The sequence below is a fragment of the Thalassophryne amazonica genome, chromosome 23, assembly GCF_902500255.1.
Source record: "Thalassophryne amazonica chromosome 23, fThaAma1.1, whole genome shotgun sequence".
NCBI lineage: Eukaryota > Metazoa > Chordata > Actinopteri > Batrachoidiformes > Batrachoididae > Thalassophryne > Thalassophryne amazonica.
Window position 1 is genome coordinate 9387088 of NC_047125.1, and position 20246 is coordinate 9407333.

The following is a 20246-nucleotide window of genomic DNA, read 5'->3' on the forward strand; positions in this document are numbered from 1 at the left end:
CAGCAATTTGTGGTTTTATAATAACTGACAGTCTTAACATGAACAAAAATAAAAATTGATACAAGTAAAGCTGCACTTACTGTTCATTAAATTAACAATATCACTTTTAGTTCTCAGGAACACTGATTTGGGTTTAAATTCAATTCTTATACACTTACATAAATAGGAAACGCAATAACAAGGATTCGTTATTTCTGGTAAACTGATAATTTACAATAGTGTTCAGAATAACAGTAGTGCTATGTGACTAAAAAGATTAATCCAAGTTTTGAGTATATTTCTTATTGTTACATGGGAAACAAGGTACCAGTAGATTCAGTTGACGCTACAAACTCAAAACTATTATGTTCAAACTGCTTTTGTAGCAATCCTGTGAATCACTAAACTAGTATTTAGTTGTATAACCACAGTTTTTCATGATTTCTTCACATCTGTGAGGAATTAATTTTGTTGGTTTGGAACCAAGATTTTGCTGGTTTACTAGTGTGCTTGGGGTCATTGTCTTGTTGAAACACCCATTTCAAGGGCATGTCCTCTTCAGCATAAGGCAACATGACCTCTTCAAGTATTTTGACATATCCAAACTGATCCATGATACCTGGTATGCGATATATAGGCCCAACACCATAGTAGGAGAAACATGCCCATATCATGATGCTTGCACCACCATGCTTCACTGTCTTCACTGTGAACTGTGGCTTGAAATCAGAGTTTGGGGGTCGTCTCACAAACTGTCTTCGGCCCTTGGACTCAAAAATAACAATTTTACTCTCATCAGTCCACAAAATATTCCCCCATTTCTCTTTAGGCCAGTTGATGGGTTCTTTGGCAAATTGTAACCTCTTCTGCACATGTCCTTTATTTAACAGAGGGACTTTGCGGGGGATTCTTGCAAATAAATTAGCTTCACACACGCATCTTCTAACTGTCACAGCACTTACAGGTAAATCCAGACTGTCGTTGATCATCCTGGAGCTGATCAATGGGTGAGCCTTTGCCATTCTGGTTATTCTTCTATCCATTTTGATGGTTGTTTTTCATTTTCTTCCACGCGTTTTTTTGTCCATTTTAAAGCACTGGAGATCATTGTAGATGAACAGCCTATAATGTTTTGCACCTGCGTATAAGTTTTCCCCTCTCCATTCAACTTTTTAATAAAACTATGCTGTTCTTCTGAACAATGTCTTGAACGTCCCATTTTCCTCAGGCTTTTAAAGAGAAAAGCATGTTCAACAGGTGCTGGCTTCATCCTTAAATAGGGGACACCTGATTCACACCTGTTTGTTCCACAAAATTGATGAACTCTGACTGAATGCCACACTACTATTATTGTGAACACCCCCTTTTCTACTTTTTTTACTAATAGCCCAATTTCATAGTCGATAGTCAATTTCACATCCAAGTAACAGAAGAACCATAAAATGCAGATTTAGCAGTTTTAGCGTTTTGCATGGAGACAATTTGAAGTAAATTCTTCCAAAAGACAGATTTTGAAACATGATATAATAAATAGCTGGTAGAAACCCGTGTGACTCACTAACTCACAGTTCTTCACAATCTATGACATAAAAAGTGCCATAGTAATTGCAATCAAAGTCTGAAATCAAAGTTCGTAAAAACACAGAAATTATGAAAATAATATTTTGTAGTAATCATTTAAACCCTTGGTAACACATCTGGGAAAAACTGAATCATGGTTGGCTATGGATGGTGACTGGTATAACTGGATTCTAAATTTTCCATAGAAGGATATGCTCAAAGTTTTCCCCCCAAAATCACTAATCTATGACCACCATGTCATATCTCGTCTCATATCACGTAACAAAATTATTACTATGCATCATCCCGATCAATTCCAAAAGTTGGACAACAATCAAACGGAATGCTAACGGTACGGGAACTATGTAAACGATGAGGAACCGTCAAGACAGAAAGCAAAACAGAATAGGGACAAATTGAGGTCGTCATCAGGATTCGTTCACATTTTTCGACAGTTTGAAAATTCTGATGAAGCACCAGCTACAGGAACGAAGCTGGACGACGGTTAAACGATGTCTCCGAAAGTCAACGCAAGTCCAGATTTCTTGTTTCGTTTTGGATTCGGTGTCCTTCGTTAGTGCCGTGTGACTGGGCCTTAAGGCATAACAATGTGACGATGACAACAGCTGGATCATTCATTACATAGACTCACATTGCATTGCAAAATCAAGGACTTACTAGGAGTGTTAGCTTTTCTGTATAAACAATGATTTAAAAAAAGTCAGGTTGCCGTTTGATCCTTTTTGCTTGAACCAGCCCCATCTGAATTTACTCCTGATGAACTTGAAATCATCTCCCTCCAGCAGAACAACATTTCATCCATTTGCTTTGTAGTTTCAGCATGGCGCGGAACTCACAGTAAAATCTGTAACGGTGCCTCTCATTTGATGCTGTGTGGCTGAGCGGCGGCACACAACATTAATCCTTCAGTCACGTCTCAGGACGTTTAAAAGTCAGATTTAATAGCCCACAGACTAAATCCGACGAGGGCCAGGAAAACAAAAATAACTACCTGGATTTCTGGGAATTACTGGAAAACTTTCAACATTGATATTAAGTTGGCATCAATGAAAAATAATCAATCTGAGAGAAAGTTTTGTGCATCTGTGAAAAGGAATATTCACCGCTGTGCAAGTTATAGAATCTCCAGGGATCAATGCAACTATTCTTAGACATGAAATCAGAAAGTGAAGACATTAATGATGGGAGTCAAACTTTATGGATTACAACCGTCTATCTTAGGATCAATTACACAATTCATGTCTCCTCCAAATATAAGGAAATTGTTGCTCAACATTGGGAGGCATTCAAACAGGTAATACATAAAATGCACGTAGGTTGTCAAAATTGGGGGCATAAATATTAACGAATAATACAGGAACATGGGACTGTGTGCCTGAAAGGATTAAATATCTGCATTCTTATCAGGTAAAAGTGAAAAAACTGACTTGCTAATTAAAATGGCAACCCCTCTGGCTTTAAAGATTAAATTTGAGGAAAAGAAACACCTCAGAAACCCATGGACATTTTAGCTTGACTTGGTCTCTAGTGGGTTTCCTGCAAAAACACTATGACAAGTCATTTCAAATGAGCAAATACTCTCAATCTCTTAATAGTTCTCCTCCTACTAACATTCCAGCTCACAAAACCTTGTGGAGGAGTCAGTAAGAGGACATCCAGTTAGTGGCATTAGTGGACATTTATCAAATACTTACAGTACATACAAACAGAAAATGAAAGTGAAGCCACCCCCTAGAGTGTCAACTCAGAACATGGCACCATTTTTGGGTCCAACTGTGCTTAACTACTGAATGAGCCTTTTATGTTTTCAACATTTTTTTAAAATCATATAACCACATACAGCAACACATCCAGGTACAGGTGCTATCAAAATAAATAGAAAAATAGTTAAGCTATCAAATTTATCTAAATTTATGATGATTCATTTAGTGAATTTAAAGCCTGATTTTATGCTTCTGCAGCTCTGTAACTCTGTGTCATGCATTGACGTGCGTGACAGTTTTAAAGTTCTCCATCTCTGGATTATGCTTTATTCTGGACTAATCTGACCCTCAACAAGCTTTTCTTTCTACATTCATCACCTCCTATTCAAAGGTAAGCTGAACACTTTCCTCTTTTTCCACTCGGTGTTGTAAAGTTGCAGACTTTTCTAATCCATTTGTAATCAGCGTGCGCACTGTAAAAACTATTAAAATATGAAAGAGTGAAAGCAGAAAAGTGTCAAATCACAGCCTTTTGTGTCTGATTTAACAGGTGCATGTCAGGTTGTGGGTCTGAGTCTGAGCACAGTGTGAAAAAATAAACGGTCTGGCTTTTAATCACAGAAATGACTCTGGTCCCACTTTCCTCAAATCGGCAAGTGTCAGAGCTGAACCTTAATTTGTGCCTCTGTTACTGTGCACATCCAGACTGCTCGGAGTTTTTAATGGAAATATATTGCAATCGGACAGGACATTTTATCCCATGTGAGTTAAAATCCATTGTACAAAATCCCTTATATACATTTTTTAACTTGGAAAACAATACAAAAACATTGGGACTTTTTTTGGCCGGTGACTGCAAACATCCGGTTTATACGATGACGGTTTAGGTGAGTTTTACTGTACATGGGACTGAACACTAAATTTACCTCTCAAAACTTTGACGATGATGTCGGCTTCAATTACATACTGCTGACTTTATTTTCCCAAATTTTTATTCTGTTCGGATCTGAAGGGAATCTTGAAGCCCTTGTTGTGTCCATTTGTGCATCCAAATGCACAGCAACCTGGCATTTTCAGTGAATAAATAAATAAAATAGCTGAATTTACATGCACACAGATTAACAGCCAACGCTATTTTGAACCCAAGATGGCATCACAAGTCACATGACCGTTTTGTTCCGACTCGTCATGTCGCCACTCTCTCAATTAGGGGCACCCTACCGCCCCCCCCCCCCCCCGCCCAAAACAAAGAGAAACAAAAAGACAAAAAAGAGGGGGGGAGCAACAGGAAATGACCAAAAACAAAAATCAAAACAACCGCACCGAGAAGACCCATCAGACATACAGCTGTTGAAAGGATGCTCTACTGCCACAGAGGGAACATTTTGGATCTTCTTACAGTTTCCACTTGACCAGATTGATCAAAGAAGGGAGAACATCAGACTGGCATGATAAGAAAACCAAGTCGTACTTGGTCAAGTTTCCACAAATTAAGGCTGCATGTCTAAACTTCAGCCACATCTTGACTGTGTTATTTAAATTTTATTGTGGTAGTATACGAAGATAAAAGACAAAAAAAAAAAAAAAATAGTGCCATGGGCACTGTAGCTCACCTGGATGATACAAGAGTCACAGTTTCAGCTCGAAAGGTGGACATGGCCAAACTTCAAAGGTTGTATCAAGGTCAAAATAATAATAAAAAAAAACTTAAAGATTCTTCCGATATACTTTGGTGCTACCTACTAACTACCCTTGAACCAGGTTTAAGCTTAATATCTTTAAAAACTCCTGACCAATGGTTCTAGGTGGCATTTTCAATACGGCCACCATGGCAACCATGTTTGACATCGGATTGGAATGCCTCAATCAAACATTGGTGTCCTTATAGTATGGACCATTTATGCCAAGTTTCAACTTCACTGGCTTCAGGCAGACAGATGTTTACACGCGCTACCGCTAATGCCGACAGACAGGTAACCCACAACATAAGCTCTCCGGACCTGTGGTCCAGGTGAGCTAATATTTTGCAAATACTATCAGATTTCATTTTTGGTTTTGCTGACTGCTACCCATGTAGTACATTTCAGCATTTAAAATGTTTTAAGCACACTAAATTTCAGTTCCACTGACTGAGTGGTTTCTGAGAAGAAGTTGTTTAAAGTGACAACTGGAAAAGTGGGTGGTCACAATCCGGGGGTCACATCAAGGTCAAAACTGAAAATTTCCCAAAAGCCATCTGTTTTTGAGCTTGCTGATTGCTACCCATGTAGCAAATTTCATCTCAACTGCTGCATAAATAGCTATATATGATATTTTCAAGATGGCCACCACAGTGGAATGCCTTGAACTAATTTTGTTGTCCTCATGGGTAGGAACATGCACACCAAAATTTCAGCATCACTGGTCCAGTGGTTTTGCAGAAGATGTTTACACACGCCGCCAACAACGGATAGACGACCCACAGCATAAACCCATCAGACCTTCAGTCCAGGTGAGCTAAAGAGGTGTCATTGAAAAAATACTTATGTACTTCACTGTGTATTTGAAATGTACAAAGATCACGTGTCATTTAGCATCTGTGTTAAATGTTGCCAGAAATATTCTTACTGTTCTGTAGACACTCAGCCAATTCCTCCTGATTCATATTCTTCAGGAAACTCATTGCGAGGTTGGCAAAAGCCCTTCTGCTGTCCATCTTCAAATCCTCATATTCCTCGCTGCCGTCCCCCCCTTCATCATCTGTACTCTGACTCTCCAAGAAGACTGGTTCATTTGTCAGTAGTACCTTGCGGATCCTCTTCAGCTCACTTTTAACATATGAGAGAAGCTTGTCTTCTCGAAGCTAGAATAGAATATAAACAACACGGGAACACAATGTAAACACAATCAAAAAGTAGAAAATACAACCCCAAGTCAGACAATTTAGGATCATATAAAAGATCCCCCCCCCCCCCCCCCAAAAAAAAAACTGATTCTTACATTTACTTTTACATTTACTTTTATTTCATTGCAGACAAACCCAAGATACTTCATGATTTGTTGAGTCAACCTCATTTCATTGGTTAACATACAGCCATCCCTTCATTTCAGGTTTGCAATGTATTCTAAAAAAAAGTTGGGATGGGAAAGTATTTACCACTTTCTAATACTACCATTCCTTCTCACAACTTAAAAGATGTTTGGCACTGGGGATACCAATCAGTGAAGCATTACAGGTGTTATTTTGTCCCTTTCTTCCTGCAAACACAAGTTGTGCAAGAATATGAGGTCATCTTTCTTGCATTTGTTTTTTTGTTTGTTTAAAATTTTTCCACACATTCTGTAGTCAAATCCTTTCCTGTAAATCCTGTGTTAAGTGCCTGGGTGTTGAAATCGACCGATCACTTTCTGGATCTATCATAGCCGAAAACATTATTGGCAAAACATAAATTCATTTATAGGTAGACCAGAAATGTGGATGTCAAACTAAAGAAGCTGTTAATCACATCCTTGGTCCATTGTCACGTTGACTACGTGAGTGTATCTTGGTACTCTGGTCTAACCAAGAAATATAAGTATCTTCTGCAGACCACAAAGAAGAAAGTGGGCCGATATATCCTAAACGCCCCTCCAAGAACCCACATAGGGTTCACTGAATTCCAGCAAGTCAATATGTTAAACGTAACCACATACACAACATCGTACATGGTTCGGCCCCTGCCTTGCGAGCCTGTGCCTTCCAGCTCAACTCTTCCTCTCGTAGTACTCATTCAGGTCCCGTCTTTCTTCATTTCTTCTGTTAAATCTTTTGGACAGTCTTCTTTTTGCTTACACTGGTGCTTGTTTATGGAACATTTAAAATCAGTTGTTAAAGATTTTTTTATTCCATAATATTGGTTATTTTTACTCCTAGTCATGTTGTCTCATCACTTTTATTTCATTACATTTATTTATTTGTTCATAATTATTTGTCACTTTTTTCTCAGTTTACTTGCTTAACTAGTTAATATTAAAGGATTGTTAACAGAGCAAGCGAGGTTAATAACGTATCTGTAATGTTTTCATGGCCGTTAGACCCCATCCATATGGCCGCACTGCACGTCAGTACGTGACAGAGACACGCTGATGAGCAGCACCTGTGACTGCAGTGTAACATCCAGAATGAGCATGATATCACAGATCTATTGTCAGTTCACCTCATGTGTCAGAGGATGTATCTGTAATATCATGATTTCATGGCTGTTAGACCCCAGATGGCCACACTGTGCATCAGTGCGGCTCTGAGATGCACTGACTCCCACGAACACTGTTCCAGTTTCATGATTATACCATTTACAACCCCAAATCTAATGAAGTTGGGATGCTGTGTAAAATGTAAATAAAAACAGAATACAGCAATTTGCAAATCCTCTTCAACCTATATTCAATTGAATACACCACAAAGACAAGATATTTAATGTTCAAACTAATAAACTTTATTGTTTGTGTGTAAATATTTGCTCATTTTGAAATGGATGCCTGCAACATGTTTCAAAAAAAGTGGGACAGGGCAACAAAAGCCTGGGAAAGTTGATGAATGCTCAAAGAACGCCTAATTGGAAAAAGGTGAGTGTCATGATTGAGTATAAAAGGAGCATCCCCAAAAGGCTTAGCCATTCACAAGCAAAGATGGGGTGAGGATCACCACTTTGTGAACAACTGCGTGAAAAAATAGTCCATCAGTTTAAGAACAATGTTTCTCAACATTCAATTGCAAGGAATTTTGGGATTCCATCATCTACATTTCATAATATAATCAGAAGATTCAGAGAATGCGGAAATGTTCTACACGTAAGCAGCAAGGCCGAAAACCAACATTGAATCCCCGTGACCTTCGATCCCTCAGGCGGCACTGCATTAAAAACCCGACATCATTGTGTAAAGGATCTTACTACTATCTGTGATGCCACCATCAATGCTGAAAGGTACATCCAGGTTTTGGAGCAACAAATGCTGCGATCCAAGCAACGTCTTTTTCGGGGACGTCCCTGCTTATTTCAGCAAGACAATGCCAAGCCACATTCTGCACGTGTTACAACAGTGTGGCTTCGTAGTAAAATAGTGCGGGTACTAGACTGGCCTGCCTGCAGTCCAGACCTGTCACCCATTGAAAATGTGTGGCGCATTATGAAGCGCAAAATCCGACAACAGAGACCCCGGACTGTTGAACAACTGAAGTCGTACATCAAGCAATAAAGGGAAAGAATTCCACCTACAAACCTTCAACAATTAGTGTCCTCAATTCCCAAACTCTTACTGAGTGTTGTTAGAAGGAAACGTGATGTAACACAGTGGTAAACATACCACTGTCCCAGCTTTTTTGAAACGTATTGCAGGTAACCATTTCAAAATGAGAAAATATTTGCACAAAACAATATTTATCAGTTTGAACATTAAATATCTCGTCTTTGTGGTGTATTCAATTGAATATAAGTTGAAGAGGATTTGCAAATCACTGTATTCTGTTTTTATTTACATTTTACACAACGTCCCAACTTCAATGGAATTGGGATCGTAACAGGGTAAATAAATTATCCCTGCGTGTCTCCACGTAATTTCCAGTCATCTGTAGCACACATTCAGTATAATTTCTTTTGTGTTCATGTTGACTGATGTGACGGCGTGGGGAATCCCAATTCCAGGGCCTATTTACATGATTTGCATATTCATATAGGAGCGTGGCCAGGGCAGAGTTTGGTGTGTATGCGCTCAATTCCACAGCGGATATTTTTGTGCTTAAGCCAGTTTCTGGTTTTTAGCGTACGCCATGTTTCAGTAGGAAATCCATGCAAATCTTTGTACAGGAAGCCTCTGCTCTGTGCAAACAGCACACGTCACTGTGCACCCCTGTACTGGGCACAGAGCCAATAATCATGAAATGTGACTGTAGTGATGAGGCCATTCTTTCAAAGTTGACAACAAAGGGGGGATTGAGGAGACCGAGAAAGGGCATATGCCATGCAATGAGAGGGAACTTCAATTATGGCCTGATGGCTGCTTTAAGGAGACAGGGGTCAACCAGTGGACTGCCTGGGTGACTGATCATCAGGAGCCAAGGCAGTTTCATAGAAGCTCACCATTAACAATTTGCTCTGACTGTAATCCCGTTATGGTAGAATTACCCAACAACAACAGCAGGATTTTCAGGCCCCTCACAGTAGAAATAATTTGCACATTCAGGGAAGTAAATGAGAGAATAAACATCAAAGTGTATAACATGGAAACATTATGAGCAACCTGATCAATGACAATGTCAAATGGAAGCCAACAGACCATAGCTATGTCTTTCAGCCTGATTGGCCGCCGAGCAGCTGGAGCACCTTCAACCTCTGAGCTTCGTTGCCTCCCTCTGTGAACCAATCAGAAACAGTTTACACGTCTGAACACAAACAGTTTCAACATGGTGATAACACACATCACTGATGTGATCACTGTATTTATGTTGGTCCTGGCTGATCCCACTGACAAACAAACAGTCAGGATGATTATCAGTACACTCAGGAACTCACACTGACTTTTTGGGAAAGATGTCAGAAAATCCTGTGCAGTGTTTCTCTGTACACAGGGTAGGAAGGATGGGCCACCCCAACAAAAACAGTGAAATCCCAAAAATAAGATTTCCACCCACCCCTGCTTAAGACACAAAACGCACCAAAAATTGTATGAAATTATAACTGTCTTTTTCTGCTTTATAAACATTTGCAAGTACCGATAAATTAACTCAGGATTGTAACCCAACTTTCATTCAATTAATTTTCCAGGAGACTCACATGGTTGTGACATTAGCAAATTGGAGAAGGTTGTGGTCTTGGGGAATCATAGGGTACAAGATTCCATAGGAAGGCCAGAACATTTTCTCTCAAGCTTCATATAAAGATGTTTTCTTTGTAAAAGTTGATATTGCACCATTTGCAAAATATCAACTTAATCAAGTGGGTCTTACAGTTATTTTTACACAAGTCTTCCATTTTCAGAAAAAAGAACGACCTAAAATTCGCCCTGAGGTCCATATGTGCCTGTGCTGATCCCCCAATGAAGATTCATGAAGCCTCATTTGGCCATCATTAATATTCACCTCTGAAATTTTTGGCTGTGATTTATGGAGCTTATGAGGTTGGTAGAGATAAGGTGTTTGCTAATACCAATATTTTTGCGGGAGAAGTCTTCCGGGTCCTGGTATCGGTTTTGCTGTACGGTTGTGAGATTTGGACGCTAACCAGTGACCTAAGGTGACGGCTGGATGTCTTTGGTAGTAGGTCTCTGTGGAGGATTCTTAGGTAACACTGGAATGACTTTGTATCAAACAGGAGATTACTTAAGGGGCTTTCACAGTGGCATCATATCAGATCTGCTCGTTAGTCTGCATCTAAAAAGGAGTGAACACACCTTGGAGAGCTGTTGCACCAAGTGGACTGACATGAATCATGGCTCCAACACGAGAGATGTCAATTGAAACAAAGGAGAGGATTATCAAACTCTTAAAAGAGGGTAAATCATCACGCAATGTTGCAAAAGATGTTGGTTGTTCACAGTCAGCTGTGTCTAAACTCTGGACCAAATACAAACAACATGGGAAGGTTGTTAAAGGCAAACATACTGGTAGACCAAGGAAGACAAAGCGTCAAGACAGAAAACTTAAAGCAATATGTCTCAAAAATCGAAAAATGTACAACAAAACAAATGAGGAACGAATGGGAGGAAACTGGAGTCAACGTCCGTGACCGAACTGTAAGAAACCGCCTAAAGGAAATGGGATTTACATACAGAAAAGCTAAACGAAAGGCATCATTAACACCTAAACAGAAAAAAACAAGGTTACAATGGGCTAAGGAAAAGCAATTGTGGACTGTGGATGACTGGATGAAAGTCATATTCAGTGATGAATCTCGAATCTGCATTGGGCAAGGTGATGATGCTGGAACTTTTGTTTGGTGCCTTTCCAATGAGATTTATAAAGATGACTGCCTGAAGAGAACATGTAAATTTCCACAGTCATTGATGATATGGGGCTGCATGTCAGGTAAAGGCACTGGGGAGATGGCTGTCATTACATCATCAATAAATGCACAAGTTTATGTTGATATTTTGGACAATTGAAAGGATGTTTGGGGATGATGAAATCATTTTTCAAGATGATAATGCATCTTGCCATAGAGCAAAAACTGCAAAAACATTCCTTGCAAAAAGACACATAGGGTCAATGTCATGGCATAGGGTCAATGTCAATGAGCAGATCTGATTTGATGCAGGTGTTAATTTGGGGGATGAAAATTTACAGGGTGATTCCATAATTTTTTTCCTCAGAATTGAGTGATTCCATATTTTTTTCCTCTGCTTGGTCTAAAAAAGTAACCGTTACTGACTGCCACAATCTTTTTTCTTGATTTCTTATAGTGTTTCTTAAAGCCAGAAAGTTGCCATTTGAAATGACTTTAGTTTTGTGTCATGTCTGTGATCTGCTTTTTTTCTACAAAACTAAACATCTGAATGAACATCCTCTGAGGCCGGTGATTCCATAATTTTTGCCAGGGGTTGTAAAATAAAACCGCTCTCTCACGCGCACACACTCTCTCTCTCTCTCTCTCTCTCTCTCTCTCTGTGTGTGTCTAATCAGAGCTTTGAGTCTTTAAAATAAACGCGCACTCGCCACATGTCGGTGCGCTCATCAAACGCCCTTATCGATCAGTCTGATCAAAGCTGAAAAGAGCTGTGACTCTAAACTCACACTCGCTGCATAAAAAATAATAATAATAATAATGTTAAATGACTTTTTGAGCCGCACCACACCATGCAGTAGAGAACAGAGCGCACTTCCACAGAGGCAGAAAATAGCACTGAAACTGGTGCGGCATGGCACACGCGACTGTGTGTACATATTAAAACGCGAACACACGCAGCTGCAAGTATGAACGAACACTGTTAAAGGCAGAGTAAGCACGTATTTCGGGCATATTTAAATGAAACAACGCTACAATGAGCAGCTCTACGAATACGCCACTGTAAAAGCCCCTTTAGGGAGATTAAGATAAAGAGTATCACTTGCATTGTGAGAGACCATCAGCGTCAACATTTTGGCGATGTGGCACGTTTCTCTGTGCACGTATTGACGACCCCAGTGCTGGAGAACACCAAGAGAACACCCACATTTCACTTTGCTGTGACAGATTATTTTTGAGATGCTTGTCTGCCACATGGACCATGTATTACCGTATTTTCCGGACTATAAGCCGCTACTTTTTTCACACGCTTTGAACACTGCGGCTTTTACAATGATGCGGCTAATTTATGGATTTTTACAGGCGCTCCTCATGTGTTGTAAATTCACACACAGTGTAAATATAAGGTCTTACCAGTTCGCTTTAGTGAAGAAACGAGCCTCTCGGGCACTTTGCGCCAGAGTCGCGCCGTCAGATCAGTTAGTAGAGCGGAGCCTCCCCCCACCCTTACAAACCGGTTCTCTGTCTTGGCGCAACAAGCCGAAAAAGTCACAGCTCCTCATTAACGTCTCATTTACCACAGACTCCATCTGATCCTGGCTGCACGCGATGAAATCTCACGAAAAAGTTAAAATTACTCAGTTATCCGTGTGGAGCAGAGACATTGTGCGTGCACGCTGGATGACGTGCACGGCAATATTTATGTGCAACACTTCAGGGGGGAAAAAAGCATTTATTGTACGCATTTAATTCAAAAAGTCTTTCTAACATCTTTCTGTGTAAATATGTTACAACGTGGAGACCCGCGGCTTACAGACAAATGCGACTTATTTATGTACAATTTCTTTTTTCTTTTTGACATTGGTGGATGCGGCTAATATACAGGTGCCTCTATAGTCCGGAAATTATGTTAAGTATGGTCTGTTACGTCACAAGTTCTGTTAACTAGTGGGCGTATACAGGTGAGGACCAGTGAAAGCCTTATTTTGAGCAGTGCTGCCATTTTATAACAGGCAAAATAAAATAAAGATACACTGGGCTCTCCGGTTTATTGTGGAGGATTGTCCGGGGGGGCCACCATTGCTTGTCTTATTACAACTTACAACTTTCCCTGCAGCTATCCTTGGTAGAATATGTATAGCGGAGCCAGTGAGTGGATCTGCAGAATTTATGTCAGTAACTCTGTAAAAATCAATGCATGTACAGCTAAAAAATGTTGGACAGTTAGAGAGCCAATCATCTCACCTCTGAGCTTCGGTATGTTTGTCACAGCACCCACACCGACCGGTTTTAGAGGCTCCTTCCTCTCTGTGCTCACACTGAGTCATAGCAGACTCCATACCTTCACACACACAAAAGAAAAACCCATGTTGTAGAACAGGATTTTCCATCATTCCACTGTTACGTGACAAACATCACTCCACTGACAGGCTGATGCGTCACCATTTTAGCACTTACAAGGCAGAAAATAGACTGTCAGGAGTTTTAACTTTAGATGTGTAATTATGTCAATTAGTATAAATGGTCCTTTGACTTGTGTGGAGAATCTTCTCTAAATGAATCTATTCCTGAGTTTTTATGAGCTAAGCTGGTAATTCCAAATATCTCTGTGCACTAACTCCAGATATCAAACCGGAGCTCTGAATAACACTATGTAACACAGTTTTTGTTCCTGGCTTCTAAGTGTTATATTTCAACTGCTTATGTCTAAAGTCTATGGAAAAATGACTACATTCAGCACAAACTTTGATTTTTTTTTTTTTTAAACATTCTAGAAAGTTCTAGATCATTCTGGAAACTTCTAGAAAATTCTGGACAGTTCTAGCAGTTAAAGAATATTCTAGAAGACTACTCAGTAGTACCGAAGGTGAATCGAGAATATTCTTGAAAACAGACAAATTTCAAAATATCAGTGTCCTGATCACAGAAGCAAAGTTTCTGTGGAATAACAGCTATTTTCTATTTATTTAAGGCATAACAGGTTAGGAAAACACAATGTGTACCCAGGAACAAAACAAAAATAAAAATTTGTTACATAGTGTAATCAAAGTTACCAACAAAGTTCAGGTCCACTTTTTCTCCTAATTAGAACTTAGAACTAGAACTAGTTATATTCATTGAGTTTTCAATTAACAAATGTTAATTGTTTTTTACTGATCACTTCTTAGCTGACATTTACCATTCAGTGATTATTAGCAATATCAATTTAATATCTGCAGTTAAATCAATGTCAACATCCAGCTACCTAAGATGAGGTTTACACATGCTGATTTCATCACATAATTACACAAAATACAGTACCAGTTCCAGCCTTGGCCTGGAATAGAAAGTATCACATTTTGGACTATATCTCAACACAGAGGTCTATCTAAAGTGTTTTTAATTTTTACATGTCACTTTGATCAACTCACCACCTCCTCAATGTGCTTCGCAATCAAATCTTTCCAGACTGTTACTCACTGTGAAGCCTCTAATGCTGTTAGATAAAGCGTCGTGCAAACCCTCTGGGGTCCAGGGTATAATTGGCTGTTTTTGAGTAATTTTGGTGTTACCTTCATAATTTACCTTAAAAAACTGTTTACCTTGTTTGGTCTCATTTTTTCAGCACATCCTCACCTGTGTGATTTTTTAGTTTTTCTTTCATTCTGACATACTGTATAGACACAACAGACCTAAATTCACACAAAAACATAAAATCCAAGTACTTGTACAAAAGCATTTGTTTTTTTGTTTTTACTGTGAAAACCACAAACATGTACAAACCATTTTTTGTAACTTAGAATGCAAATATAAACTGTAGAATTCAAAAACATATGTACAAATGTAGCAAACAACAAAGTTATACACAACTATTTACATTAAAATTCAGGAAATGCTTCAGGTGTTTCTTGTACAGCTACTTACAAAACAATAAGATGCCACACAAATTATTTGTGCCACTCAGAGAAACAATTCCTGTCCAACACAAGACAGAGGGGCATGTCACAGGCATGACACTTTGTCATTACGTCAACTAAGGACATAATAAAATCACTGGTTATTTTCTTTGTCTGTCTACCTGTCTGTTAGCAGGATTACGTCTAAACTACTGCACAGACTTTCATGAAATTTTCAACACAGATACATATTAGGCCATGAAGACTCCATTAAATTTTGGTGGTGATCCAGATCCTGGATCAAGTTACACTTCATATAGGCTTTGCGGGATTACATGAGAACTACTTCACGGATTCTCACCAAATTTTCACCACCGATATATATTAGGCCATGGATGAGTCCACTAAATTTTGGAGGTAATCCGGAATCTGGATCAAGATTTCACTTTATATAGGCTTTGAAGAATTATGTCAAAACTACTTCACGGATTCTCACCAAATTTGCACCACGTACATATTACGGCATGAAAGACTCTACTGAATTTTGGAGGTGATCCGGATCCGAATTGGTGGACGTCAGAAATCTCTGAATGCTCTTGTTCCTCCTGGACAATATTTTCACCTGTGTGGCTTTCATTCACTGATTCTTAACACTAGAACCCAGAGGGGCTGTTGCCCTCCATCCCACCTGCTAAAACCACCTATCTACAGTGCATCCAGAAAGTATTCACAGCGCTTTTTTTCCACATTTTGTTATGTTTTGTTTGTTTTGTTATTCCAAAACGGATGAAATTCATTTTTTCCTCAAAATTCTAAACACAATACCCCATAATGACAATGTGAAAAAAGTTTGAGATTTTTGCAAATTTATTAAAAAATAAAAACTAAGAAATCACATGTACATAAGTATTCACAGCCTTTGCCATGAAGCACTAAATTGAGCTCAGGTGCATCCTGTTTCCACTGATCATCAATGAGATGTTTCTACAGCTTATTTGGAGTCCACCTGGAGTAAATTCAGTTGACTGGACATGATTTCGAAAGGCACGCACCTGTCTCCATATAAGGTCCCACCGTTGACAGTGTATGTCAGAGCACAAACCAACAATGAAGTGAAAGGAATTGTTTGTAGACCTCAGACAGGATTGTCCCAAGGCGCAAATCTGAGGAAGGATGCAGAAGCATTTTTGCTGCTTTGAAGATCCCACTGAGCACAGTGGCCTCAATCATCTGTAAATGGAAGACGTTTGGATCCACCAGGACTCTTCCTAGAGCTGTCTGCACATCTAAACTGAGCAATCAGGGGAGAAGGACCTTAGTCAGGGAGGTGACCAAGAACCCGATAGTCACTCTGTCAGAGTTCAGCATTCATCTGTGGAAAAAGGAGAATCTTCCAAAAGGACAACCATCTCTGCAGCAATCCACCAATCAGGCCTGTATGGTAGAGTGGCCAGATGGAAGCCACTCCTTAGTAAAAGGCACATAGCAGCCCACCTGAAGTTTCCCAAAAGGTAAACCAAAAGGTTATATTCATCTTTGTTGTTATAAGTATTTAGGATAGTTATTTGATTTGGGTTTATTTGATACTGGGTTTATTCAGTATTTTCCATGTTTCCTTTATGTTGTTTTTATTATCGTTTAGTATTTTTTCAAAGAATGATTTTTTTTACAGTTCCGCATAATAGTTGGAATTTGTTTTTATAGCTCTTATATTTAATCTTTGCCTCTTGATTTCCTTTTAAGGAATTCTCTATATAGCATATTTTTCTTCTTACAAGTCTTTTGAAGACATTTTGTTATCCATGGGTTAGCTTTATATTTATAATTTTTAAAATACTGTATAATAGGACAATTTTTGTTGTATATACTGATAAATATGTTTACAAATTTGGAATATGCTAGATTAGCATCTTGCTTTTCATATATGGGATTCCAATCATGTAAAAGTAAATCATTTTAAAGGCAGAGATAGCTTCTTCTGATTGCATTTGCTTACAGTATTGTATTTTCTTAGTACATTTTTATTTAAATTAAGCTCAGTTGGTAAAAATTGGTAAATGGTCACTAATATCATTGATTAATAGGCCACTTAATGTTTTTGTATCAATATCATTTGTAAGTACGAGGTCTATTAGGTAATAAACCGACCCTTTTATTTATTTATTTTTTTTAACTATATGGATTTGAATGACGTGCGATTACACCAATCATGCTTGAACCCTCGTGCGCATGCGTGAGTTTTTTCACGCGTGTCGGTGACGTCACTTCCCTGTGGGCAGGCCTTGAGTGAGATGTGGTCCCGCCCTCTCGGCTGAATTCCTTTGTTTCACACGCTGCTCGAGACGGCGCGCGTTGCTTTATCAAAATTTTTTCTGGACCTGTGAGGAATATCCGAGTGGACACTATTCGAGAAATTAAGCTGGTTTTCGGTGAAAAGTTTAACGGCTGATGAGAGATTATAGGGTGTTTCTGTCGGTGTAAGGACTTCCCACGGAGCGGGACGTCGCGCAGCGCTTCCAGGCGCCGTCGTCGGCCTGTTTCGACCTGAAAACATCCTAATTTAAGGCTTAATTCACCCAGGACGTCGTGAGAGAACAGAGAAGATTCAGAAGAGGCCGGCATGAGGACTTTATGTGGACATTCCACTGTTTAAGGACATTTTGTAATGAAAGACGTGCGCGCAAATTCGCCGAGTTGTTTCCGTGACGACTCGGCAAATCTGTGCGCGCTGCGACAGGAAAAACACCTCCGTGTTGAAAACCATTTGTAAAATTCAGGCGGCTTTTGATGGCTTTCAACAAGTGAGTAACTGAGAAATTGTTTAACAGTTGGACATGTTCCAACTTGCCTGTTAAGGTTTCCAATGGAGGTGTTTTTCCTGTCGCGACCCCCGCGGTCAGGTCCGGCCCGACGTGCGACTCTGCCCGCACGTTCTTTCATTACAAAATGTCCGTTAACAATGGAATGTCCAAATAAACTCCTCATGCCGACTTCTTCTGAAAGTTCTCTGTTCTCTGACGACTTACTGGGTCAACAGAGCCTGAAATGTGGAAGTTTTCAACTTGAAACGGCGAGACGCTGCCGCCTCGAAGCGCAGATCGCCGTCAGGCACCGTGGGCCATCCTTACGGCGACACTACCAGACCAAAATCTCTCATCAGCCGTTAAAATTTTTACTGAAAACCAGCTGAATTTCTCGAATGGTGTCCACTCAGTTGTGCCTTACAGTTTTGAAAAAATTTTGATCAAACAAAGCAGCAGTCTCTGAGCCATTCCTAAACAATGAAAAAAACGACGAGAGGGTGGGCGACTCCTCACTCAAAGACTGCCCACAGGCGAATGACGTAACCGACAGGCGTGAAAAAACTCTTGCATGCCCACGAGGGTTCAAGCATGTCTGATGTAATCACACGTGATTCAAATCCATATGGTTTTTGAAAAAAATAATAAGGTCGGATACTTTTCTAATAGACCTCGTATATTATCAATGTGGGAAAAGTGAAGCGCTGGGAAGACTTTCTGGATGCACGGTATTAGGCCAAATTTTTCATTGGCGTCATTAACAAAATATTTCTGGACTGGTGAGGGTTCTTGTTAGTCTGAAAACTCACCAGGTCTATAATACTGTTGTGGAAACACCAAATGTGAATTAGTAGTTCAATATACATAAAGAACAGTTACATTAAATGATTAAACTGTTTGTATTTCTAACACTTACCACTACATAAAGAACAGTTACATTAAATGATTAAACTGTTTGTATTTCTAACACTTACCACTGTTCTGCCTCAGCCTTTTCCCCCGTTCCATTTTTCGTTTCCCTTTTTCAGACATTGCCAAAGAAGTTTCTCTCATGTTGTTAAGTTGCTGATGAAATTTCAGTTTTCTTTTGTTGCTAATATTTTGCCCCAAAAAACTGCAGCGGCATCTTGTGATCCAGGAAATATGTGTCGCCTGTGACTCTTTTGGCTTCTATGCTGTTGTGCAAATCTTCTTCATGGGTTCCCACAGCATCAGCCTGCAGAATGAAACACAACAAAGAGCAAAGTTCAGACAGATAAATGATCCTGAACAGTTTAACTTAAGCAGCACCATTTTGGCTGTCAAACATTTTCTTTAATCCGTACAAAACTGGGCCACCAAAAGTTTATATTACACTTTTGTAATAAGCTTCATGTTGTATCCTCCTGCTGCCAGTGGCTGTAAACACACATGCACAGACGATGGTGACAGCAGGGTCAAATAGGATCAGCACATGTTAATGATTAAAATCTCAGAAGAAAAAGGCTGTAGTGACTGCAGTTGTCTAATCAGCAAATTGGCTTTTAAAATGACTGACACCAGTAATCATAAAAATGTTGAATAATCAGTCAATCCCTAATAATTTCAAGTGAATTCTATGTCAAAAAGGTACTGCATCTACATCTACAATCACAAAATGTTTACACAGTTTACAGAGGTGACAACTGAATGCTGCTCCTGTACACTGATCTGAATGAGGAGGTGGTAGGATCTTAGAAAATGAGCCTCTGGATACTTCTAGTGATGTTCTTGTCTGTTTAGTGGCAACAAGAAGCAGTTTACTATGAGATCTTTTTGCCAAGTACAATAACATTTATTAGCACCTTATCTTTTGTTTGTGAACACTGTATTTACCAGGCATGTGGTTTTCCATTATAACTGGGTACTCCGTAGTACCTCAACGTAAGTGCAGTGATGGGGCTAATCCGATCCAATATCGTATCGGCTTCCTATACCAATGTAATTCACGGATCAGAAATTTCCGATATAACCTGCAGAGTTTTCCAATCCAGGAAAACATCTGTGAATCACAAGTGCTGCTTTGCTCTTCTGTTTGCTGCAGAGTGCGAGAAAGGGAGGGAGTGTTCTGAACTGAGGTGTGTCTCTCACTGAGACAAATAGCGCTGTAATGTGAGACATCTGTTCGAGGTCTCTTCCGCAGTTAGCAGCCAGCTAACAGGCAAGCACTGAGGACTTCTATCGCCGACATGTCCGCTAAACACCGCACAGCCAAGACAGCAATGCGCAATGTTTACAAAGCCGTTGCACCAAGAGGAGGATACTGTGTTGCGACCTGATTCAAACATTTGAGAAAGAGCCACATTAAATAATGCGAGGAGTTTTTTTTTTTTT

At 39.5% G+C, this 20246-nt stretch overlaps 1 protein-coding gene across 1 annotated transcript in view; it reads right to left on the minus strand.

Annotated features, from left to right (window-relative positions):
- LOC117505042 (NLR family CARD domain-containing protein 3-like) overlaps nucleotides 1-20246 on the minus strand; it is a 44173-nt gene that overhangs the window by 18292 nt on the left and 5635 nt on the right. The window contains 4 exon segments of the mRNA XM_034164572.1: nucleotides 5871-6105; nucleotides 9555-9630; nucleotides 13463-13559; nucleotides 18869-19110. Coding sequence (XP_034020463.1) covers nucleotides 5871-6105; nucleotides 9555-9630; nucleotides 13463-13559; nucleotides 18869-18947 — 487 coding nt within the window. The 5' untranslated portion in view covers nucleotides 18948-19110.